This window comes from Cebus imitator, unplaced genomic scaffold (assembly GCF_001604975.1).
Source record: "Cebus imitator isolate Cc_AM_T3 unplaced genomic scaffold, Cebus_imitator-1.0 Scaffold279, whole genome shotgun sequence".
NCBI classification, from domain to species: Eukaryota; Metazoa; Chordata; class Mammalia; order Primates; family Cebidae; genus Cebus; species Cebus imitator.
Genome location: NW_016107594.1, coordinates 3,897,222 through 3,923,081, shown reverse-complemented (window position 1 = coordinate 3,923,081; position 25,860 = coordinate 3,897,222). Strand labels below are relative to the sequence as shown.

Sequence of the window (25,860 nt, the reverse complement as noted above, 5' to 3'; positions counted from 1 at the left end):
TTTTTCCAGTCAACATTCAAGAGCAAGTTGTTCAGTTTCCATGAAGCTGTGCGGTTTTGAGTTAGTTTTTGAATTCTGAGTTCTAACTTGATTGCACTGTGGTCTGAGAGACCACAGTGTTTGTTTTGATTTCCGTTCTTTAGCATTTGCTGAGGAGTGATTTACTCCCGATTATGTGGTCAATTTTGGAGTCGGTGTGATGTGGTGCTGAGAAAAATGTATATTCTGTGGATTTGGGGTGGAGAGTTCTGTAAATGTCTATTAGGTTTGCTTGGTCCAGGTCTGAGTTCAAGTCCTGGATATCCTTGTTGATTTTCTGTCTGTTTGATCTGTCTAATATTGACAATGGGGTGTTAGGAGAAAATGAGGTTTTGAAACAAGGTTCTGATAAACTCTATCTGTGGCCCTTAGGTCACGTGATCATTGTGTACTGACCCTGAAAGCGATGTTTTTCAGGGTTGAGAAGAATTGCCCTCCTGATTTTGAGAGCTGGAGAAGACAGTTAAGATGCTCTAGTCCAGCGTGGGGCCTGGGCTTCATCCAGCAGGTACTTCTCAGAGCCTGGGGAAGACTGTTCGGAGCCATGTGAACAGAACAGCTCTCAGTGGGTTTAGCATGCCAGAGCCCTTCAGCTGTTCATGGGGTCTATCTGAGGTGGGCCGAGCAGTGAGCGTGCGTGGGAGCATCCTTCTCAGATCGGCTCCAGGGCACTCATTTCAGAGGAGATACTGAAAACAGTTCAGACCATTTGCAAGTTAACAGACCGGACCTGAGGACTTGTGTTTTCTCCACCCTTTTTAAGGACATTTTATATAACATCATCTGAATGGCAGTGAGTGGCGGTGATCATGACACTGAAATATGAGTTATGAGGCCCGTGGTGCACCAGGCGCTGCTCCAGGTCATGACACCCATCACCCCTCCAGCGTTCACTGTGCGCTTTTATAGGAGGAAACCGAGCCCCGGAAAAGTCTGAGGGTCCTGTGACCAGTGTATGGCAGAGCAGGGATTTGAACCCAGGCACACCCGGGGACTGCTTGAAACCCAGTATTATCCGTAAATAACTTTGCACAGTCCTCGGAGCACCAAGATGGTGCTCTTTTATTGGGGTCTGGAAGTTCAGTGCTGTAACAAAGTGTATCCCAGTGGAATGACTTAAGTATGTTTTATCCTGTGATGTCTGAATTGTGTGACTGATCAGGACTGCTGTAAAAGTGTGTGTCTTGCTCGTGGGGTACCCACAGGAGGAGCATAGGATCTTCTGTTCCTGCCAGCAGCACTCCTGCCTCCTGTTCACAGCCGGACCGCTCTGGCTTTAGTTTCGTTTTCTTTCCTCCTATACTGTCAGTGGATGTTACCTTGCTATGTTTATGCGTCCTTTAAATGCATTAAGAATAAGGTACAGAATTAAAAGAAATGTTTTGTATTATATTGTTTGCGTGCCTGGGGGAGTGATGTTCCCTTGCTTCTGTTTAGTCAACATAATGTGAATGATCTTTTTTTTCTTTAGATTGAAGATGGATACCTGACAATCCCAGGGATCACTTCACGGACATCATTTTCGTGGACAAGATTGTGTAGGGCCCAGGCTGTGTTGGCCCCAGGACTCCTTCAGAATACAGCTGAGGACGATGAATCCTGCGAGCAACGGGGGCACATCAGAGAGCATTTTTGACTTGGACTATGCCTCCTGGGGGATCCGCTCCACGCTGGTGGTTGCTGGTTTTGTCTTCTACCTGGGCGTCTTTGTGGTCTGCCACCAGCTGTCGTCCTCCCTGAATGCCACGTACCGTTCTCTGGTGGCCAGAGAGAAGGTCTTCTGGGACCTGGCGGCCACGCGTGCAGTCTTTGGTGTTCAGAGCACGGCTGCAGGCCTGTGGGCCCTGCTGGGGGACCCTGTGCTTCATGCCGACAAGGCACGTGGCCAGCAGAACTGGTGCTGGTTTCACATCACAACAGCAACGGGCTTCTTTTTCTTTGAAAATGTCGCAGTCCACCTGTCCAGTTTGGCCTTCCGAACATTTGACCTGTTTCTGGTTGTCCACCATCTCTTTGCCTTTCTCGGGTTTCTCGGCTGCTCAGTCAATCTCCAAGCTGGCCACTATCTGGCTATGACCACGTTGCTCCTGGAGATGAGCACTCCCTTTACCTGCATTTCCTGGATGCTCTTAAAGGTAAGCGTTTCATGTGCTGCTTTTGCATACATCAGCAGCAGATGACATGTACCTCACACATTTAATTACTGGTTAGAATGTCGTGGACAGTGCCATAAACTCATCAGCAGATTGGATTGCAGCATACACATTCAGTTATAAACTCATTTTAGTTGAATGCAATTTTCTTAATTTTAAATCATGTAGGCTTTCTGCTTCTTAAGGAAAGAAAGCTCCATTGATCTTATGACTCAGTAGATAGTGTCTGCAAGCACTTACTTTTTTTCTTTCTTTTAATACTTTTTTTTTTTTCACATTTTTATTTATTTATTTTTAAGACAGAGTCTCACTCTGTCATCCAGGCTGGAGTGCAATGGCGTGGTATCGGCTCACTGCAACCTCCGCCTCCAGGGTTCAAGTTCTCCTGCCTCAGCCTCCCGAGCGGGTAGGACTACAGGCGAGCACCGCCAACCCTGGCTAATTTTTTTGTATTTTTAGTAGTGACAGGGTTTGACTATGTTGGCTAGGCTGGTCTCGAACTCCCGACCTTGTGATCTGCCCTCCTCAGCCTCCCAAAGTGCTGAGATTACAATTGTGAGCCACCGCGCCCAGCTTCTTTCAATACTTTAAAAAAACTGAAGTAATATGTGCTCACACAGCCCATATCTTGCTTGCTTTTTGTTTTGAATTAGGTGGTTTTACTAGTGATCAGAAGTACTGGGACCTAGCATAGTTATTTGCCTAACACTTTCTTTCTGTTTTTAAAGAACATGTTTTTCACTTGATTGTCATTTTGATGTCAAAATGTTCTTTATGTTAAACTCTTTTTTTAAATTGTTTTTACGTAGATTCCTGCTATGTTTTATGACTCATCACGTTGTTTATGGGATACTTTATATAAAATTTCAAATGTTCAACCATTCACACGAATGGGTCACGTTATTGCACAATTCTTGTGTACAGGACACTGGTAGCCTTGAGAGGAAAAATAAGCATAACAAATCACTCCTGCCTTTGGGTTTAGGTGGGTAGATGGTATCAGTCCGTCAAAAGAGCACTACGGTGTACACAGTACAGACTTTTGGTGTGTAACCACCATAGACACCAGCCTGGTGGTGGATAGTGTGAACACCATGGACCCCAGCCGGGTGTCAGATACTGTGCTGGCACCTGAACACTCAAGGAGGAACTCATGTTCCTGCTGTCCCCTGAGGTTGGCCCCATCTGGCGCCACATGGGCTGTGTGAGCACGGTGACAGGAAATCCCCAGATGGGGACCCCGTGCAGGAGGAGCAGGTGGGCACATCCGTGTTGGGCCAAGTAAATGAGGACGGGTGAGGCATGGTCATCAGCAGCGCAGAGCCTCACAGAGTGGCCATGGAAGTAGATGGAGCCACAGGGGGCAATACTGGAGGCCTCCTTGGGAGTGTGTGGTTTGGGTGGTGGCCGGAGGAGTTTGGGGGCAGGTGTCATTTGGGTAGACCTTACCAGGGAAGAAGGTTGGAACCATGAATGGTTTGAAAGAGCCCCTCCAGTGGCCTAGCTACTGAGTTCCCTTGCTGAGCAAATGACTGAATGTGAAGCTGCTGGTCCAAGTGTGGGGTCATTTTAGGACAGATGCTGTGACCTGAGACCCCATCAGCATCTTTGTGGATGTTATTTCCGTAAGAGTTTAGGCTTCTGGGGATGCAGCGCAGGGCTGTGATCCCCAGGTTTCTCTGGCGTGCGATCAGTGTGGAGTAGAGAGGTGTGTGCTGGTGGAAGAGGCTGTGGCCTGCGCTTCGCATTGCCTGCTCCTCCCACCTGGAAACACCGGGCTTCAGGACTCACTCAGCTGTGGCAGAAATGATAGCTCTTGAAAGGAAAGCACAAGTGCTCACTCATATCGATGCCCTAAAAAAGGTGGTAAGTAGTGACTAAATAAACTATTAATACGTCCTATCAGGTTGTGTGCTTGGGATCATTAGTGTGTTTGGAGAAATAGGTTAACAGTTACCTTGTATTTTTATTTTTTTATTACAAGTTCTTTAAAAAAAGTAAAAGGAAAGGAAAGAAATGAGTCCTTCTGTCTCTCCAGTCCTCAGGGGAAAGCAGTGTTGGATTTCTCAAGGGTTTTATCTGAGCCTCTCCTGGAGCCGGGCGTGGGGACAGCGCCTCCTGCAGGATTTGCTGACACAGGTGCCTCCAGCAGTTCTTCCTCCCCAGGTGTGGTGGAGCCTGGCCTCCAGGAGGATAGACTCAGAGAGCAAAGCTTGATTTCGGAATTTGCACATTCTCTAAAGGTTTTAGGTTGCTGTTTGCGTAGAAGGAATAAAGGGTTATTTAAGTATTTACTCCTAACCCTGCTCATGTCAACTGCATAAAGCCAACAGATCCCCATAACAGAAAATTATAACCTAAATTAATGTAGCTCAGGGCCAGTATGTCTAGATAGTTCTGTTTTGTACTGGTTGAAATACTGCTAAATGCTGGAAGAAAACCCTGTGTCTAAAACATTGAAATTCTTATAAAGCTGATAGATTCTTGTTTGGTAGGGCATGAGGATTCAGCATTTCTCTCCCATCAAGGTCTAATTTGATCAGAACTAAAGGATATAAAGACAATATATCACCATCAATTTAGGCTGGGTGTCTCAGTCAAGCACAGTGACTTGTTCTTCGTATTTCCATCTTGGATTTGATTCTGAAATGTTTAGAATTAATAAATGAATGACATAGGACTCAAACATCTAAATATAATTTATCCACAGACTCACTATTCCATAATATAAATGAGGTGATACAAAAACACTGTCAGGCCAGGTGTGGTGGCTCACACCTGTAATCCCAGCACTTTGGGAGGCCAAGGCTGGCAGATCACCTGAGCCCAGGAGCTCAAGACCAGCAACATGGCAAAACTTCATCTCTACAAAAAATACGAAAATTAACTAGGCATAGTGGCACACATCTGTAGTACCAGCCACTTGGGAGCCTGAGGTGGGAGGATCACCTGAGCCTGGGAGTTCAGGGTTACAGTGAGCTTTGATTACACCACTGCACTCTGGCCTGGGCAAGAGTGAGACGCTATGTCAAAAAAAAAAACCACAAAAAAGACACACACAAAAACAAACAAGCAAAAACCACTGTCAGTTTTTATATATTTTATATATACACGTGTGTGTTTATATATATACCTATGTATACAGTCGACCTTCTGTATCCATGAGTTCTGTGTCCATGGATTCAACCAACTGTGGATCAGAAATATTTGAGAGAAATCTAAAATAACAATACAATAAAAAATATCACAAATCTATACCAATACAGTGTAACAACTTTATATGGCATTTACATTATATTAGGTATTATAAGTAATCTACAGATGATTTAAAGTGTAAAGGAGAGTATGCTTAGGTTATATGCACATACAAAGCCATTTTATATAAAGGACTTGAACATCCTTGGATTTGGGTATCTACAGGAAGCCCAGGAACCAGTCCCCCTAAGGATATTGAGGGCAACTATATATTTATTGAAATTCTTTTAAAGCTGCTAGATTTAAATTCTTTTAAAGCTGATAGATTCTGCCAGGCTCCAGAGCTTTGCATGTGTTATGTCACGGATTTTGTTCCTATAGATTTTGCTACTTTTCTCAAAGCCTTTGGTGACTGACCACCAAAATTTTAGTGCCTTAGTAAACCCAAAGAATTCTCAGTTCTCAAGTTTTGAGTTTTCTAAACTTAAGGTATTGATAGTATTCTGATGTTACTATTGAGAATTTAAGATAACTGACTGGGCGCGGAGGTTCACGCCTATAATCCCAGCACTTTTGGAGGCTGAGGTGGCAGATCATTTGAGGTCAGGAGTTTGAGACCAGCCTGACCAACATAGTGAAACCCCATCTCTACTAAAAACACAAAAAAATTAGCCAGGGATGGTGGTACATGCCTGTAGTCCCAGCTACCCCCAACCTGGGAGGTGAAGGTTGCAATGAGCTAAGATCACACCACTGCACTCCAGGCTGGGCAACAGAGCGCAGAGTGGTTGTCTCAAAAAACAAACAAAAACAAGATGACTAGTTTCAGTAAGTGAGGAAAGTGGTGGAGGAGAGCTTTTTGTGAATTGTGAGGGAATGGCCTAGTGAATGAAGACTGAGCTCGCGAGAGCCCAGGGCTGAGCGTATGGTATACTCTACGGTTTATCACTGTGTGGGGCCCTCTAGCTAGCGCAGAGGATTCTGACGTTCAGAACATCGACTCTTCAGTGTTTTGTCTTCAGACACACAGTCTTTTCACTCCTGTTGATACTGTACGCTCTACCAGGCCCTGTGCCAGGCACCGGGTCACAACAAAGATGATTCACAGTTTTCTGTAAGCGAGAATCTGTGGGAGGCACATGTGCACGTGGTAGTGCTCCAGCACACACTACAGAAGATTCTGGAAGCTGGAAGCTGGAATCTGTGAGGGGCACACATGTGGGTGGTGGTGCTCCAGCACACACATGACAGAATATTCTGGAACCTGGAATCTTTGGGGGGGCACACATGTAGCTGGTGGTGTTCCAGCACACGATAGAAGATTGAAGCTGGAATCTGTGAGGGGCACACCTGTGTAGTGGTGCTCCAGCACACACATGATGACAAAAGATTTTGGAAGCTGGAATATGTGAGGGGCATATTTGTGTGTGGCTCCTTCTGTACACACAGAAGGTTCTGGAAGCTGGAATCTGTGAGGGGCAGCTATATGTGTGGTCATGCTCCAGTATACCTGTGATGACAGAGGTTCTGGAAGGTAAAAATTTGTGAGGATTGGATACCCACGTGGCCTCGCTCCAGTACACATACGTAATGACAGAAGGTTCTAGAAGGTGAACTCTGTGAGAGGCTGTTGTGAACGTGACCCTGCTCCAGTAAACACATGTGATGACAGAAGATTCTAGAAGGTGAAATCTGTGAGAGTTGGATATGCATGTGTCCCTGCTCCATTATACATACATGTGATGACAGAAGGTTCGGGAAAGTGAAATCTATGAGGGGCAGATGTGTGTTTGTGGCCCTGCCCCAGTACACACACACATAACAGAAAGTTCTGGAAGGTGAACTCTGAGGGGCTGATGTGCATGTAGCCCTGCTCCGGTATACATACATGTGATGACAGAAGGTTCTGGAAGGTGAAATCTGTGAGGGGCAGATTTATGTGTGGCCCTGCTCCAGTACACATATATGTGATGACAGAAGGTTCTAGAATATGGACTCTGTGAGGGGCACACACTTGTGCAGCCATGCTGCAGTTCCACTATGTGGCAGAAGGAGCATTGTCTTTCCTTTGGTTTTTCTCAGCCATTTGTTTACTTGGTAAATGCTTGAGTGCCTTCAGTTTGATAACAGTATGCGAGACTTCCGGTGTCCATGCAGCCCCATGCATAGGTCTGTGCCCCAGTACTCAAACAGGTACTGGGATTGTCTTAGCCACACTGTTCATTTGGCCTCATACTGAATCCTACTGAAGTCCCATCATCAGTGGAAAGGGCTCGTGAGCTGGGTTTGTCCACGCAGCAGAGGGGTGGGGAGCAATCTGGATGGTTTACACGGCCATAGTGAGAGACATTAGCCAGACCCAAAAGAGGACACGGCATGTGATTCTGTTCTGTGTACAGTCCTTAACAACGGGGCATGTTCTGAGAAAAGTGTCCTTCGGCTATTTCGTCATGGGGCAACCATCCTAGAGTGCCATTCCGCATGCCGAGGCTACTCCGTGCCTTGGCTCTATGCGCCAGAGCCCATTGCTCCCAGGCTGCACGCCTGTGCAGCACATGGCCCTACCGAATACTGGAGGCAAGTGTAACACAGTTGTAAATATTTGTTCATCTAAACACCTAAACATAGGAAGGTGTAGTAAAAATGCCGTGTTAAAGGTGAAAAATGGTGCACCTGTGCAGGCCATTAACTAGGAACAGAGTTTGCCGGACTGGAAGCAGCTCTGGGCCAGTCAGAATGAGTGGCGAGTGTGAGGGCCTAGAACATCACTGTACACTCCTGTGTCCTTTATGAACACTGTGTACTTAAGCTGTGCTGAATTTATTTATTTATTTATTTATTTATTTATTTATTTATTTATTTTGAGACAGAGTCTTGCTCTGTCGCCAGGCTGGAGTGCAGTGGCACAATCTCGGCTGACTGCAACCTCCACCTCCTGGGTTCAAGCGATTCTTCTGCCTCAGCCTCCTGAGTAGCTGGGACCACAGGCTCGTGCCACCACGCCCGGCTAATTTTTGTATTTTTAGTAAAGGCGGGGTTTCACTGTGTTGGCCAGGATGGTCTCGATCCCTTGACTTCATGATCCGCCCACCTCGGCCTCCCAAAGTGCTGGGATTACAGGTGAATTTATTTTAAACATTTCTTTCTTTAATCATAAATTAACCTTAACTTACTGTAACTTATTTTATAAATTTTAATTTTTTTAAACTTTTCCACTCTTATAATAACACACAGCTTAAAACACAAATACATCGTATGTATATTTTCTTTATACCTTTGTTCCATAAGCTGTTCTTAATTTTTAAAACTTTTTTTTAATTGTTGAACTCTAAGACACAAATATACGTTCACCTAGCCCACCTGGTGCTGCCACTGTGGGTCTGCAGGAGCTGTGAGATTGAAAACTTGCTTGCGCCAAAGTCCAACATTGTCCTTCACCACCTTTGGAACTGGTGGTTGTGGCCAGTTATCAGAGTGACTACACTGTTTACCACCCAGACAAGGATGTCAGGGACTGCCCCAGGCCAACCAGGATCTGCAGTCACCCCAGGAGCTGGGAACCAGTTATATTTGTGACTTTTGCTTTAGACATATCAAGAACTTCGAGAACTTGTAGCCTAACTCTATAATTTCACAAGTAAGAAATAATAGTATTAACTCTTCACATTTTGTTTCAATCCATGTCACTTAACCATCCAGAACTGACAACCACGGGTTCTTCTGGTCTGCGTGAGTTTCTCCCCTGTCCCCTTCAGTTTGTAGGCTCCAGGCTTGTTTGGGATTGGTGCTTCCTCTGTTCTTCTTTCTGAGTGGTCATTGTGCCTCAGCAATGCTGAGCGTGAGGGAAGTGTGTGGTCCCAACCCACCTTGAGGTGGCCCCAATCACAGGTGGGAGTGTTTCATTTGCATCTGGAGTTGGGGTGAACTAAGTGCTTGGCATGTCATGTTTGTGGAAAGCCGCGCCGGGGTCTCTGAATTGGTGTGTGTGCATGAGGGTGCTGTGACGTGCACGTGGGAGCCCTGGGGTCCCCTCTGAGACCTGGGAAAGACTCCCGTGACAGTTAGAGAAGCCACGCGGCACGACTCTTCTACTGGCCTTTCTCGTCTAATTTTCCTCACACTGATTTTTTCTGTCCAGACGTCGACGCTCCTTGACTCAGGATGGGGCTACAGCCCAATAAGCCCATCATAAGTTAAAAATATCCTGTCAGAAATGTGTTTAATACAAGCAGCCTCCTGAACACCATGGTGAAGCCTGGCCTGCCTTGAACATGCCCAGAAGACTTGCATCAGCCTAAGGTTGGGCAAAATCATATAGCACAAGCCTATTTTACGACAAAATATGGAACATCTCATGTAATTCTGTGAATGCCATACTGAAAGTTGAAACGATGGTTACGTGGGTACTGGAAGTATGGTTTCCACTGAATGCGTACCACGTTTGCACCATCCTAAAGTCAAACACTTGTAAGTCAAACCATTGTGAGTAGCGGACTGTCTATAAGAGCCAATATACCCGAGCTTTAAATATTTAAAATACCAGAAAAACACATTAGAGTTTTTTTTTTTTGAGCCAGAGTCTCACTCTTTCTCCAGTCTAGAGTGCAGTGGTGCGATCTCAGCTCACTGCAACCTCTGCCTCCTGTGATCAAGTGATTCTCATTACTCAGCCTCCCAGATAGCTGGGATTACATGGTTGCCACCATGCCTGGCTAATTATTTTTGTATTTTTATTAGAAATGGGGTTTGCTGTGTTGGCCAGGCTGGTCTCAAACTTCTGACCTCAAGTGAACTACCCGCTTCGGCCTGCCAAACTGCTGGGATTATAGGCGTAAACCACTGTACCTGGCCCAAGTTAGAATATTTTGCTGGGGAGGAGCTGTACTGTCCTAGCTCAGGCTGCCACAGCAAACTGCCATAGCCCAGGCAGTCTGAACAGCAGGAATTCCTTTCTCACAGTTCCGGAGACTGCAAGTCCTCACACGGAGGAGGGGAAGGAAGGCTGTGATCTCTTCCTCTTCTTATGACACTGATCCCATCCTGGGGCCCTACCCTCATGACCTCATCCCACCCTCATCACTTCCCAAAGGCGCCACCTCTGGGTACCATCACATTGGGAGTTAGGGTTTCATCATATGAATTTCGAGACACACATCCAGTGAGTAACAAGTATTACACTGCTGGTAAAAGAAAATGGTATGGGTATGTCTGATCTAACAGTGGGAGACAATTCAAATTTTTTTATGAAGTTGTTTTCAGACAAATTCAGTATTTCAAACAACAAAGTCCTTGTTTTTCTTTCCGATACATTTGTAAGGCAACCTCTTAAGTCATTGATTCTACTGTGTGTGTGTGTGTGTGTGTGTGTGTGTGTGTGTGTGTGTGTGTGAACTGTGTGAACATGCTTTTGTAACTTAAAAGTGGACTTCCTTTTGATTTAGTGACCCTTAGAAGTTGGTAATGCCAGGTCCTCTTCAAAGTGTCACAGATGTAGATCTAGTAAAGTCAGCCCCTTTCCTGAGAACACCATGTGGTCTCTGCCTGGATATGGCAGCCCACCTCTTTGCTGGTCTGATCTCAGAGTGGTCCCTGCATTCCAGTGCCCCTCATCCCTAACAACTGTCTTCTGGGCATGAGTTTCTTCCTGGGCATGTTCTGGACTGTCCTGGTGCTGACGAGGCCTGCCTACCTGGTCCCTGCTACGTATCTATGGTCTGATGCTTATCATCCTCAAGTTAGTTCCATTCTTTGTTTTAGCTAGGACTGCTGGAAACGAGTTTTACTGCAAATTTAGCATATTTTAAGGCAAGCCCATTTTGGCCTTTGTTAAAGGACTAAACAAACCAGGAAACATTCTTTATCCTAAACTCACCTCTTCTAAGAGATTTTTCTCCCAGGGTCTAGATATAGGAGCTTGATGTACCTATGTCTGGTTTTGCTAAATAAGCACTGCTTATTAATATATGCAAATTCAAGATAAAACAGACTGAAGAGAGACCGAGAGAAAGGTTGAATTTATCATAGCTTTAGGGAGCAGAAGTCAAAGAGCGAGAGGTATAGAACAGCACGAGCAAGCAAGGGTCAGCCCTGCTGGCCTGTGTGCGCATGGAGCCGGTGGTCTTCTTCCAGGATGAAGCCCCAGTGAGAGCAGAGCTCTGGTGAGGAAATTCTGTTGCTTTGAAATGAATTTGTTTTGATGGTAAGTAAGGTAGCAAATACCTTTTTGTGGTGTGAAGAATGAACTCTGGCAGCGTTGTATTGATCTGTGCATTTTTTTTGTCTCTGTGCAGGCGGGCTGGTCTGATTCTCTGTTCTGGAAGCTCAACCAGTGGCTGATGATTCACATGTTTCACTGCCGCATGGTCCTGACCTACCACATGTGGTGGGTGTGCTTCTGGCATTGGGATGGCCTGGTCAGCAGCCTGTATCTGCCTCATTTGGCACTCTACCTTGTTGGACTGGCTCTGCTTACACTAATTATTAATCCATACTGGACCCATAAGAAGACTCAGCAGCTTCTCAATCCGGTGGACTGGAACTTTGCACAGCCAGAAGCCAAGAGCAGGCCGGAAGGCAACGGGCAGCTGCTGCGGAAGAAGAGACCGTAGCTGCTCCAGCCGGGGTTCCCGGGGCTCCTGGGGCTCCCAGGCCCCAGCCGGTCGGCACACAGATTCTGGGAAGTTTGGTGAATAGTGGCTTTTGAATTAATGAGGCAGTGAATGTTTTGTTTTTAATTCTAAGGGAAATACTAACTTTATTTCTCATTAGCATTAATTTTGAAGTAGCTACAAAGTCTTTTTAAGAAATAATAATTTTGCGACTGTCCTGACTGGTGCTGTAAGTTGAGCCTCTGGACCATGTCAGGCATTTAGGAGAGGAGTCCGTGGCATCCAGGCACCTGCTGAGGAGGGGGTGGCCTTGTCCGAATGCTGGAAATGGCTTCATAGTGAAGTGCCTCCCGCTGGGGGGGTGGGTCAGCGTTGATTTTCCAGCCACACACTCACATGCTGTGTGTCTTATCAGAAGTCACATTCTTTTCAGCTGGAGAGAATTGGGCTAAAATAGAAAATAATATGACTTGTTCCTTGTTAAAATTTCCCATGGTATGAAATTCTAGGCTGGGCACGGTGGCTCACACCCAAAGTAATCCCAGCACTTATGGAGGCTGAGGCAGGTGGGTCACTTGAGGCCAGCCTGACCCACATGATTAAACCCTGCCTCTACTAAAAATACAAAAGTTAGCTGGGTGTGGTGGTGCATGCCTACAATCCCAGCCACTCAGGAGGCTGAGGCAAGAGAATCGCTTGAACCCAGGAGGCGGAGATTGCAGTGAGCTGAGATCAAGCCATTGCACTTTAGCCTGGGAACAGGGCAAGACTCTCTCACAAAAAAAAAAAAAAAAAAAAAAAAAAAAAAAAATTCTAAACCTAGGTGTCTGGCAGTGCCATCTGGTGGCAAATGGTACAAAGACATCTCTGAGGGGTAGTGACTCCTGTAGCAGCAGAGACGCCTTGGAGTTTACCTGCCACCAACCAGCGTGTGGGGTGGTTAAGATGAAATCTTGCAAGTTTGTTTTTTTTTTAATCATGGAACCTGTTTTAAAATGAGAATTTACTATTCATACTATATTGCTCATTTGACAAAATGAGGTAGATATTTAGTAATCAGGTTGTCTGGGTTTTAGAGTTGTTTTTCATTGATGGAGTTACCTACAGGCACCCAATCCACACCCTAATTTTGTGGTTGGTGTTTCTCGCTAGCTTTGAAGGAAAGTAGTGATGTCATTTTCCCCCTGAGCTGCAAGGGTGGACCTGGACCCCTCAGATGCTCAGCTGTAGGGCCCTGGGGTCCCTCGAACGGTCCTGCTGCAGCCCCTGGCGATGAGCGCCTGATGACAAGTCCTAAGGTACGTTACTGTTTTATGCCCAGATAGAATTTATACACCAACTGAGCAATTTTGTTGACAGACATACAGAATTGTGTGGGTTTGTTTTTGTTTTTGTTTTAAATGTGCAATTAAAATTCAAAGTTTATTCTTTATCAAAAGCACCTTTGAAATGTGTATAGAAAAACATCGGCTGCTCATGAGAATCGTGTGACTTACGCTCCTCATGTATTGTGGAACTCTCGGAGCCGTGGTTTGTTTGTTTTGAGACGGAGTCTCGCTCTGGCTCCCAGGCTGGCATGCAGTGGTGCCATCTCAGCTCACTGCAACCTCCACCTCCTGATTTCCAGTGATTCTGCCACCTCAGCCTCCCAAGTAGCTGGGATTATAGGTATGTGGTACCACGCCCGGCTAATTTTTTGTATTTTTAGTAGAGATGGGGTTTCACCATGTTGGCCATGCTGGTCTCCAACTCCTGACCTCAAGTGATCTGCCCACCTTGGCCTCCCAAAGTGTTGGGGTTACAGGCGTGAGCCACCTCGCCTGGCCTGGAGCAGTGTCTTTTGATTGCTGATGCATTAACTTTATTGATCCAAGTGTATGGTAACCTATTTATCACGTTTTATGAAAAGATTTTAATCTTAAACTCATCCAGCAAATGGTGTCCCTGCTGAGACTTTTAACTGGAATCCCGGCACTTTGGCAGGCCATGCTGTCTGCATCCGTGCCCTTGTGGAGTAAGCAGGAGCTGGTGTTTTTCAGCCAGGCAGAGGCATAATAAAGTCACTGATGTTTACAGAACCCAAATGATGTCAAAATAACCTATTCATATTGCTGTGAATGTTTTATCTTGGAGATATAAAATATAACGATCAGCCTTCATGTGTTCAGATTTCAGTTTGGAGTTTGAAGTGTGTAGCCTCATTTGTATCTCACCCCCACTAGGACTTTGACCTTGCAGAGGTCCACGCGTTACCTCCTGTATCGTTATACACCCGTTGTTCAGATGCATAGAGATGGAGGCGCCTTAAAGAAGCACAACCTCCTGTATCGTTATACACCCGTTGTTCAGATGCATAGAGATGGAGGCGCCTTAGAGAAGCACAACCTCCTGTATCGTTATACACCCGTTGTTCAGATGCATAGAGGTGGAGGCGCCTTAGAGAAGCACAACCTCCTGTATCGTTATACACCCGTTGTTCAGATGCATAGAGGTGGCGGCGCCTTAGAGAAGCACAGGCTCGCCCACTCTGTCCAATGTCACACACACATTGTGCCAGGGATCCCTCAGTGCAGAGCCTGGAGTTGGGGGTTTTGGGGTGGCAAAGGCTTCGTGAACTGTTACCATCCGGTCCCCTTCCAGATTGCACAGCACTTTCCCTTGGCCTTCGCTGGCCTCAGTCTCCCCGACCGGCAGTGGGAGTGGAGGTATCCATAGTGGAGCGTGGTGCAAGTGACATTCATGAGCTCTGGCTTCTTGGTGCCAGGCTGGCGTGAGCCTGGGCCAGGCCCACTCAGTGGCCAATACTGGCCAGCATCCATCTGCATGTGTGTGCTGTGTGCCTCTCAATAGTTACAGCAAGTGTTAAACAGGGCGAGTTCACATAACAGTCAGGAATTCTAGAATTGCTTGAAAACTAGGAAGACTGGATAACATCGGCCTTACCTCTACCTGATGGCAGGTGACCCAGATGGAAATGGCCTTGCCTTTAGCTGGGATGTGGCTCTCCAGCGTGGCTTTGCTGTCATCACTCATCCTGCACTTTTTCTTTCGGTGGTGAAATACTTCTGCATACCTATGTTTTGTTTGTTTCTTAATGGGTGACTGAAGAGCCAAGGGCTGGTGCAGCCTCCTCGCCATGATGCAGGTGCCGGGCCGCACAGGCTGCAGCTTGTCTCGGTGTCCAGGCTCCTTGGGTCATGCTGGAGTTGTCATGGCGGCTGTTCGGTGTGAGTGTTTTTGCCAGGTATTGTGCTTAAGGGACATATTTCCCATTTTCTTTGCACTGACAACTTGAAATAGGCACTTGTGAATCCACTTCACAGCAGAGGAGCCTCAGGGCTCAGAGAGGTGGTGATGTGCCCAAGGAGATGCAGCTGGTGAGTGGCCGTGCCTGCGCCTGGGCACAGCCTCCAGCGCCAGAGCTGGGCTCTTCAGCGCAGCTTTCAGCACAGAAACTGGTGTTTCAGGCAGTGGGGCCGCTCTAACAAAACACCTGAGACTGGGTAAAATATAAAGAACAGACATTCAGGCCAGACATGGTGGCTCACTCCTGCTATCCCAGCACTTTGGGAGGCCGAGGCGGGGGGATCATTTGAGGTCAGGAGTTTGGGACCAGCCTGGCCAACACATGGTGAAACCCCCGTCTCTACTAAAAAAAAAAAAAAAAAAAAAAAAAAAAAAATTAGCCAGGAGTGGTGGTGCATGCCTGTAGTCCCAGCTACTTGGGAGGCTAAGGCAGGAGAATTGCTTGAACCTGGGAGGTGGAGGTGTGGGCAGATTAGTACCTGCTGGGAACCCTGCATCCTCACCCGGTAGAGGGAATTGAAGGTCAAGAGGCCTCAGCTAGTTCCCTGCTGCCTTTTTATGAGGCAGGAAGCCATTTGTAAGAGTAGGGGCCCTGCCTCTTAATACCTCCACAATGACAATGACAACGTCATGTGAATTCTGGAGGGGACACAGTCACACCACAGCACCCGGTGAATGTGATTCTCTCCTGTCAGAATTCTGTGAGCTTAATGAGGCCAGGGTTCCGTCTGTTTTATTTTCTGATTTATTCCAAGCCACGTGTGCCTGGCACAGGATGGTGGCAGGGCAGTGGGGAGTGGATGAACCTGGGGCTGCCAGGCAGGGCCCCACAGGGGACAGACCCAAGGGCTGATGCAGGGACGTCTGTTGAAGGGCATAGTTACCATGATAAGGGCAGGGCCGAGGGGCTGGGCAGCCAGCTTCACCCTCGCACGGGGTGCCTGGCAAGACCAGCGGCCAGAGGTGACGTCCTCAGTAGAGAACTATGGATACTGGAAACCGCATGGCCAGAAGGGGAAACAACGGGGCCTCCGGTGCAGACCAGCCTGGGTGGGGTCTGCCAGGGTCAGCTGCCTTTCCTTCATGCCGGGTCGAAGATGTTGTGTGTGTGTGTGTGTGTGTGTGTGTGTGTGACAAAGCATTGGATAGCACACCAAAAGCTTCCTCCATTGAGTGCGTGTGAAGTGTTTGACCGAGTCAGAAGCCTTCTTGTTCTGAGCGCATGTGCTCACGCATACAGAAGTGCGGGGGCCCCGTCGCTCTGCCCTCGCGCAGCTGAACTGCAAAGGCCTCCCGCGCGTCGGGCTGGTGTCAGGCGTGCGTCTGGGGCTCTGCTTCGTGCTCTATCCCACGGTGGCCCAGGCAGGTTGGGGTTAAACGGGTACCGGTCAGATGCACAGGTGCCCCACACCCCTGCTGTGGCTCCGGCAGTAAAGATAGGAGGTACCCATGTCACAAGAGGAACACAGGCAGGGGTGTTGGGGCAGCCCTCAGGGTCTCCGGACCCCCGCCCAACACCCACAGCAGCCCAGGAAGGAAGGGCAGAGTCCCAGGTGTCACCTGGCAGGGAGCTCCCAGGAGCTGCCCCTCTCTGAAGTCACGGGACAGGAATGACAGGTAGGGGACTGCCGGAAGCTGCCACCTCTGTGATCAGAGCATGCCCAGGCTGCAGGGGCTCCATCACAGGGTCTGCGAGAGCCAGCCTGGCTGCCTTGTGCTCACACCTGGCTTTGCTTTCTGCAGAACCCAGCACACGTGATTTGTGTGACACGCCGACAGCCAGGCTGCCAAGACAGGAGGCCTGCCCTGGAGGAGTGGCTGCAGGAGAGGGCGGGGTGGGCACCCGGGAGCCCGTCCAGCCTGGTCCCAGAGGCATCCCCGGCCCTGCCATCCTGATTTCAGCTCACCGCAGAGTAAATTAGAATAAACTGCACTCAGACGTTCACGAACACACGTCAACGCTTGCAGTTCACCTCTGTCTTTGCCAACTTCATCCCATTTTCTTCTAATGCGAGAGCTTGTTAATTCAATATTTGTGTTTTTGAATAACTTTTCCCCTTTTTAGTAACTAAAATCATTATTAGTAAAATGCATTTACTATTTTAGTAACAGAAATATACTTACTAATCACATTTAAAATACAGTGATGTGAAAAATTCAGACGTTTCTGTTTTCTTCTGGTGACTCAACCCCAAATGTCTGGAATTGACTCTGAGGTATCCAGGATCCGGAGCCAGCCGTCCAAGAGGGAAAAGAAACCACACCCTTCCTCTGGGAACCCGGCCAGGAACCCCAGAGCGCAGGCGCCTGGCCTCCGTGACACCTCATTTCCACATCTGCAGGCCCATGGTGTGAACTCATTTCTTTTCTCACTGGAGGTATTTTCCCTTCAGCGTTGCGCCGCTTCACACTTGGCAGCCTCAGTTAGCACTCCGCCCGCCTGAAGCCGTGTACATCCCGTGCCTGCAGAGTTCCACACCTGCAACCTCAAACCCATAGGAAGATTTCAAAAATTAAACCAAAGTTCAGACCCTCCATTATTACAGAAAGTTATTAAATGTCAAGTCTCAATCTGAAAAGTTTCTTTACGTAGAAAACATTTTTTAAAAAGTTCAAAACAGTATCTTGCTTGTTGGCCAGGTGTGGAGTGCATTGGGGTGATCATGGCTCACCGTAACCTCAAACTCTTGGGCATAAATGATCCTCTTGCCTCAGCCTCCAAAGTAGCTGGGATCACAGGTGTGTGTCACCGTGCCTAGCTAATTTTTAAATTTGTGTGTAGAGACGGGATCTTGCTGTCTTTCTCAGGCTGGTCTCAGCCTCCTCTGCAGTACTCCCACAACAGCCTCCCAAAGTGCTGGGATTACAGGCATGGGCCGCCGTGCCCAGCCTACATACAAAACGCCTATAGTCCTGGTAACTTTTGCAACGTTTTCTGTGTGGTTTTTCAAAAATAATATGTGAAATGCAAAGTCCCAATTGGAACACAGTGCATTTTAGCTGCAGTTTCATTTGTTACAAGGAATTTCCAAGCGTATCTAGTCAACCCCAGAGATTTCGTTTCCACACAAAACAATCGCAGAGCCCAGAGTGTTCAAGCCAGAGAGTAGTTTTTTGCTGACAGCCAAAGCTTAGCAAGGTTGAGCCCGCCATGCGATATTCCCATTGTGCATTTTCTGTGATTTCAGATTATCTCAAATAGAAAGCATGCAGCCCTTAAAAAAAATAAAGCTCAGGGAAAATCTCATTTGCTAAACGTGGCTTTTAACATTGAATTTGGAGCTGGTTACAGGACTGGTGTGTTCTGCCAGCGTGGGTCCCTCACCAGCCTGACCTCTGCCAGCTGGTACCTGTCTTCTGGCCCTTGGTGTGCACGTAGCACAATCTGGCCACGGAGAAGGGGAGGGCTAGCGGCTGAGTGCGTTTTCCTTTGCAAGTAAAGGCGAGCCTGGAAGGGGGACACCTTCCCACGCCTTCCTACCTCTTTTTGGTGTGAAATGCAGTCCTGGTCCCTACAGGGGCACCTGCCATTGCTACCACGAGGAGCAGGCATGAGGATCCACGTCCACACTCCAGCATGGGGAGGAATGGACGGCATAGTCCTGGGCCACCAGCCTGGGGTCCCATCATGTGAGAAAAACTGGCCTGACGGCACCAGTGAAGAAAACACCCCACCTGCTTTGTTCACCTTTACCCTGTCTCATGGAGGTTCCTAAACACACAGAATGAAGAGTGTTAACCTGCTAACCATGTTAACCACGTGAATGAGGAGAAAACACTCTGTAGAAGACACCAATGGTTTGCACCTGTGGGCTTTTTCAAAATCATCTTGGCTGGGAGGGAGACAGAATGGGGGGCCCGGACATCACCTGTGTCTCAGATGCCACAGCTTCAAAAGGAGGCTGCGTTGTTTAAAGGAAGTTACTTTGTTCTATTTTATTTTTGTTTTTAGCTTCTTATTTTGAACTAATTTCAAACTTACAGAAATTTAAGCGGAAAAAAAGAACAAACCAAACCTTCCATGTACTCTTTATCCATGTTTATCCTTTTTTAACTTTGTGCCACATTTCTCATAGCAGTCTCTTTTCCCTTTCCCTAGGTCTCTCTCTCCTTGCCTCTTCATATCCCTTTTTTTTACTTCATATCCCTTACGCCTTAATACTTGAGTGTTTATTGGCCAGGCGCAACGTCTCATGCCTGTAATCCCAGGACTTTGGGAGGCCGAGGTAGGTGGATCACTTGAGGTCGGGAGTTGGAGACCAGCCTGGCCAACGTGGTGAAATCCCATCTCTACTAAAAATACAAAAATTAACTGGTGGTGATGGCACACACCTGTAATCCCAGCTACTCAGGAGGCTGAGGCAAGAGAATCACTTGAACCCTGGAGGCAGAGGTTGCAGTGAGCTGAGATAATGCAACTACACTCCAGCTTGGGCAACAGAGTGAGACTATGTCTCATAAAAACAAAAACAGAAATACAAAACGGAAACCAGAAAACAGAAACAAACAAACAAAAACACCTTTAGTGTTTATTTCCTAAGCATAAGGATATTCTCATGTAAGCACATACGCTATCAATTCAAGAAATGCAACACGGAGCCAGTACTCTATCTCATCTGCAGTTGCATTCTAACTTTGACGGTTTCTTTTCTGTCCTTTTATTTCTTGATCCAGGACGGAGTGCCAGATCACGTGCTCTATTTGGTAATCACATCGCTTTATTCTTTAATCTGCTGCGGTTCTTCAGCCTGTCTTTCTCTTTAATGGCAGTGATATTTTTGAATAATACCAGCTGGTTGTATTAAAGAATGCCCCTCAGTTTGGTTTGGTCTGATATTTTGTCAGGACTGAATTCAAGTTATGTGTTTCTGGCTGGAGTGCTCTGAAAACAATGTCCTTAGGATATCAAACGCAGAGGCATCTGTCAGTCTGTCCTTATTGGCAATGTTAATTTTGGTCCTTGATAAGGTGGTTCCTCCTCTGAATAGTCACTGATTTTCCGTGTCCTTGCGTGTATTGTGGGTGACCTGCTGAGGCTGAGAATGCCCTGTCTGTCCACAAAGCTGCCACCTGCCCCAGGCTGGCCTCACTGGAACCAAGTCACGTTTGCACTCAGTTGGGCCAGCCTTTTCGGCAATGGTTCAATACGCTGATTTTCCAACTCCACCACTTCTTACGGCATTCTGTAAAGAAGGGCCACTTTCTTCACAGTGTTTATTATCACTGTGGCTCCACGGATTCTTTGTTTGGTAACGTTATTCTGTTTATAGTGGGTTACAGTTGATTGTTGTTCTGATAGTTGTTGCTGCCCACATTGTTCCAGGTTTGCCGGGGGGTCTGCCCAGGCGGTTCCAGCATCCTTCTCTGAACCAATCCTTGTTTTGAGTCCTTATTTTCTATGCAGCGGGGTGCACCTTCTCTGCCATGCCACTGGGTCCAGCCCTTGCTCCAAGGATTCTGGTTCTTCTTGGTGAGGAATGGGATTTAGAAGTCAAGATGTGTGTGAGATGTGCTCGTTGTTCATGGGCATCAGAACCTCCAGAGCCTTCTACCTCCACTGCAACCAGCGCCACGGCACTTCCTTGCCTGCCCCACTCCTGCACATCCCAAATTGCATGGTGATGACTGCAGCTCACAGCAGCCAAGGCAGCATCACATGTGACTCAAACACACCATAGCACAGAGCAGGTTTGGAAAAGCTCCACCCACAGGACCACAGAAAACAAACCCACTGAGAGTTCCAGACCTGTCTGCAGCGTTTTTCTTTAGTCTGAGGGTATGTGGTCAAAGTGCTGTCTTCAGAAATTACTTACATTTGTTCTTTCCCAACTCTCCTGATGATGACTAATAATTTGAAAGACAGTTGGATTCCTTTTTTGGAATTCTGTTGTAGCATTTTCCCCACTTCTGGATAATTTTATTATTTGAATATGTAAAATGTCATGATTCCAAAAGTTAAAACTATTCAAAAAGCTGTGCTCAGAGAACTGTCATCTCCTCTCTATTTCCTCTGTCCTAAAAGGAACCAGTTCATTTATTTTAACAGCTTTCCTGAACTATAATTCACATACTATAAAATTCACCCGTTTGAAGTGTATTTAGTGGTTTTTAGTACTCATGGAATTGCGAAACTGCCACAATCAATTTTAGAACATTTTCATCAACTTAAAAAAAAAATCTGTACCCGTTAGTAGTTATTCCCCATCCCCCTCACACTCCTGCCGCCTCAGTCCTCCTCCCTGGCCTTAGGCAATGGCTAACCTTTTTGTCTCTAGAGATTTGCCAGTTCTGGACGTTTCCTATGAGGGAATCATAGAATACATGGCCTTGTGCACCTGGCCTCTTTCACACAGCGTCACGTTGCCAAGGTTCATCGGTGTGGTGTGTACCAGTACTTCCTCCCTTTTTATTGCCAGGTAATGCTCCATCGTACGAATTGGCCACATTTTATGTAGCTGTCCATCAGCTGATGGCCTTTTGAGTTGTTTCCACTTTAGGCTATTACGAACAATTCTGTCATGAGCGTCAGGTGCACATTTTTGCAGGGACATACAGTATCCCCTCTTTTATGTATTCCACAGGGAGTGGAGCTGCTGGGTCCCAGTGGAGCTGCTGGTTCGCTCTATGTTTAGATGCTGAGGATCTGCCAGGCCATTTCCCGAAGCACATGCATGCTCGGCTGCCTTCTGTTCCCGTTAGTGCCTGAGGGTTCCAGGCTCTGCTCATCCTTGGCAGCCCTTGTTGCTGTCCGTCTGCGTCCTGATTGCCATGCTAGTGGGTATGGGGTGGTGTCTGAGTGTGACTTGATTCCCATTTTCCTGATGGCTGATGATGCTGCATGTCCTCACTTGTGCCTGGCCCCTTCGTATGTCTTCCTCAGAGCAACACCTCTTCAGATCCTTTGTCCGTTAGGCCCAGTGGGGTAATTCTTTCACTGTGGAGTTGGAAGAGTTCTGGATCTACTCTGCATACACACCATTTCTGAGACGCTGGTCTGCGCAGACTTCTTCCCACTCTTGGGCTTGTCTTTTCACTCTCTTGATGTTTCTGGTTTCCATGTTCCTTTTGTTCTTTGTGCTTTTCATATCATGTCACAAAAGGCTTTCCCTAATCTGACACTGCAAAGATTGACACTCATATTTTTTTCTGGGACTTTTATAGTCTTACCTTTTACAGTTAGATCTTTGATCCATTTCTAGTTTATTTTTCACCTTAGATTAGTTAGCCTGTTCTAGGCTGTCTTACACATGGAATCGTGCAGGATTCTTTTTTTTTTTTTTTGAGACAGATTCTTGTACAGGCGCCCAGGCTAGAGTGCAGTGGCGCAATCTTGGCTCATTGCAACCAGTATCTCCTGGGTTCAAGCAATTCTCCCATCTTAGCCTCCCGAGTAGCTGGGATTATAGGCACCCGCCATCACACCCAGCTAATTTTTGTATTTTAGTAGCGATGGGGTTTCACCATGTTGGCCAGGCTGGTCTTGATCTCCTGACCTCAGGTGATCCACCCAGCTCGGCCCCCCAAAGTGCTGGGATGACAGGCTTGAGCCACCACATCCGGCCCGTGCAGTATTTTTTTTTACAAAAATTCTTGTTACAGTTTCAGCATTTATATTTTTGAAAAATATGTGTCTTTCATCTATATTTCCTAAATAATGTACCATTTTTAAAAATGTTAGCAAATCTCTCTATATCTGCAGGGCCTTTTGTTCTGTATCTTGTTTATTTGTATCTTTTTGTTGTTGTTGTTTGTTTGTTTTTCTTTGAGACAGATCTTGCTCTGTCTCCTGGCTGGAGTGCAGTGGTGTGATCTCAGCTCACTGCAACCTCCAACTCCCTGATTCAAGCGATTCTCCTGCCTCAGCCTCCCTAGTAGCTGGGATTACAGGTGCCTGCCACCACGCCCAGCTAATTTTTGTATTTTTAGTAGAGACGGGGTTTCACCATGTTGGCCAGGATGGTCTTGATCTCTTCACCTCGTGATCCGCCTGCCTCGGCCTCCCAAAGTGCTGGGATTACAGGCGTGAGCCACCATGCCCAGCCCTTACTTGTTTTTTGGTTTGATTGGTCTTACTCAAGCTCTATTTATTTTATTAATCTTTCTACGCAGTAAGGGGTTTTCTTGGTTAATCTTTTTTTTGATAACAGTTTGTTTCTGTCCTTATGTTTAGTATTTCCTTGCTTCTTGTTTTCAGTTTATTCAGTTTTTTCTTTTTTCAGAATTTTTGTATTGAATACATTGTTTCATTTTGAAGTTTTCTTGCTTCCTGTAAATACATTTGAAATTATAAAATTTCTTTTAAGTACTAATTTAACATCGTCCCACAAAGTTTGACATTTTTGTTTTTATTTTCATTTGGTTCTAAATATTTTGTAACCCTCTTCTGATTTACTTTTAAACCCAGGGGCTATTTAGTAATGTTATTTTCTTTCCAAAAATGTGATATTTTAAAAATTCTGTCCTTTTGTTATTTATTTCAAAATTTATTATAGTATTATGTTACAGAGGACACGCTTTGTTGCTTTAGAGTTTATTGTGTTTCTTTCTTGCCAAATGCATTTTTCATGATATACGATCAAACTGTATAAACATTCTGTGCATTTTTAAAAGTATAATCTCTACTGGATGCAGAGTTCTATGTAAATATAATAATTTAGAATTTGTATATTTTAAACCTTTGATTTATCTGCTCTTTTACATGTCTTAAGAAATATCTAACATAATTGCCAACTTATGTTTTTCTTTGTCTGGATGTATCAGTTTTTGCTTTTCTAAAGAAACATTACTCAGTACACATAAGTTCATGATGGTTGCATCTTGTTTACTGTTTCCTCTTACAAGCAGATAACATCATGCTGATCTTTGGTGATTTCTTTGCCTTGGACTTTGCAGATAGTAGGGCTACTATCTAGTTTTATGTTGATTCAAATTTGCCTAACACTTCTTTTTCTATTTATTTTAAACATTTTAGTATCCTTTACTTTTAAGTATGCTTCTCTTAGAAAATTGTTTATTCTTTTTTTATAAATTCAAGCTTTGTATTGGTGTTTTTAGCTCATTAAGTGTCTGTGGTTGCATCAGGACTTTATTTCTGCCTCCTTCGTTCATAATTGGCTTTTACATTCCTTCTTTTTCCCCGTTTATTCTATAGTTTTTAATGGTGGTTACGTTTAGTTTGAGAACCACTTCAATATGTATCTAATCTTATTGATTTTCTGAGCAGATTAATATTAAATCTTTGGACTCCCACGTTGATTCTGTTTAGATATTTACTTTTGCATCGTTGTAAATGTACATCATCTTCTCTCCTCATTTTGGTCCTGGCATTTTTAGACAACAGTAGACTTTACTAAAATCTATTTGATCTAAAGCTTTTTATACCTATAGTTCCTGTATCTCATACAGCATCCTACTGGATTTATTTATCTTCTAATTTCCTTGAAGAACATTTTCAAAGTGGGTCTTGGCAAAGTGGATCTTCTGAGGCCTTTTATATTGGAAGATAATTTGATATGTGCTCATATGTCAGTGACTGTTGAGCTGGCTATGAAATTCTATGTCACATTCTTTTCCTTCAGGTCTTTAAAAATACTATTCCAGAGTCTTCTGGCACCCAGTGTGGCAGTTGGAAGCTCTGGAACCAAGCTTATTCTTACTCTTTTGTAGGTGATCTGCTCTTCATAGAAACTTTTGGAATTTTCCTTGATACTCTTGAATTTCACTGTCAATTACATGTAAGTTTCCCATCCATCCTATTTGATGCTGTCTAAGCCCTTTCAGTTTGAGAGCTTTCGTCTTTGTTTAATTTTCCTTATTTAACCTTTGAATATTTTTTTCTCCATTTTTATTTTTCTCTTTGTTCCTGGAACTCCATTATGTGTACGTTGCCACTTCTTTAATTGCCTTAGTCACCTTTAAGTGTTCTTTCACACGTTCTCTCTTTTCCTGTTACCTTTTTGGTGAGTTGCCTCTAGCCTGCTCACCTGGCTTTGGCTGCATTTGGTGCCATCATGTTTCTTATTTCGGTTCTTTCGTTGGGTGCTAGACATTCCTTCTTCCCTGCTTTATGTCTCTGCTATCTGCCTTTATCTCTTTGAATATGTTTATTTGTATAAATTATTTTGCATCTGTTTTAAAACTTTGAACAGGTTCCCAGCTCCTCAGGAGGCTGGGGCAGGAGAATCACTTGAACCCAGGAGGCAAAGGTTGCAGTGAGCCAAGATCATACCACTACACTCCAGCCTGGGTGGCAGAGCGAGACTCCATCTCCAAAAAAATAAATCAAATAAGTAAAACTTTGAACAGTATCCTCAGCTCAACTTTTTTCTTTTTGAGAAGGCCTAGGTCAGGTCTTCCCCAGAACTGGAGTTGACAAGGGGAAGAATCTGGGCTAACCACTCCATTTACTCCAGCCTTACCTCCAGCATCTAGGGGCAGGGAGTTGCAGTCAAACTCTTAAAAAAACAAACAGCTGAAAGTGCAGTGAGGTGAGGCATCCTCTGAGGACCAGACAGGTGGAGACCTGCCTGCTGTGCAGGGAGGGGTAAGGAAGCGGGGTG

The 25,860-nt window shown here is 45.8% G+C and overlaps 1 protein-coding gene across 3 annotated transcripts in view; it reads left to right on the top strand.

Moving 5' to 3' along the window:
• The window catches only part of CLN8 (CLN8 transmembrane ER and ERGIC protein), a 24,846-nt gene extending 12,075 nt beyond the window's left edge, over positions 1-12,771 (top strand). For all 3 annotated transcript variants that reach the window (XM_017501138.2, XM_017501139.2, XM_017501140.2), the window contains exons 2-3: positions 1,511-2,174; positions 11,678-12,771. In XM_017501138.2, the coding sequence (XP_017356627.1) occupies positions 1,632-2,174; positions 11,678-11,995 (861 nt within the window). In that variant the 5' untranslated portion in view covers positions 1,511-1,631 and the 3' untranslated portion in view covers positions 11,996-12,771. The remainder of the gene's footprint in view (positions 1-1,510; positions 2,175-11,677) is intronic.
• The last annotated feature ends 13,089 nt before the right edge of the window (positions 12,772-25,860 follow it).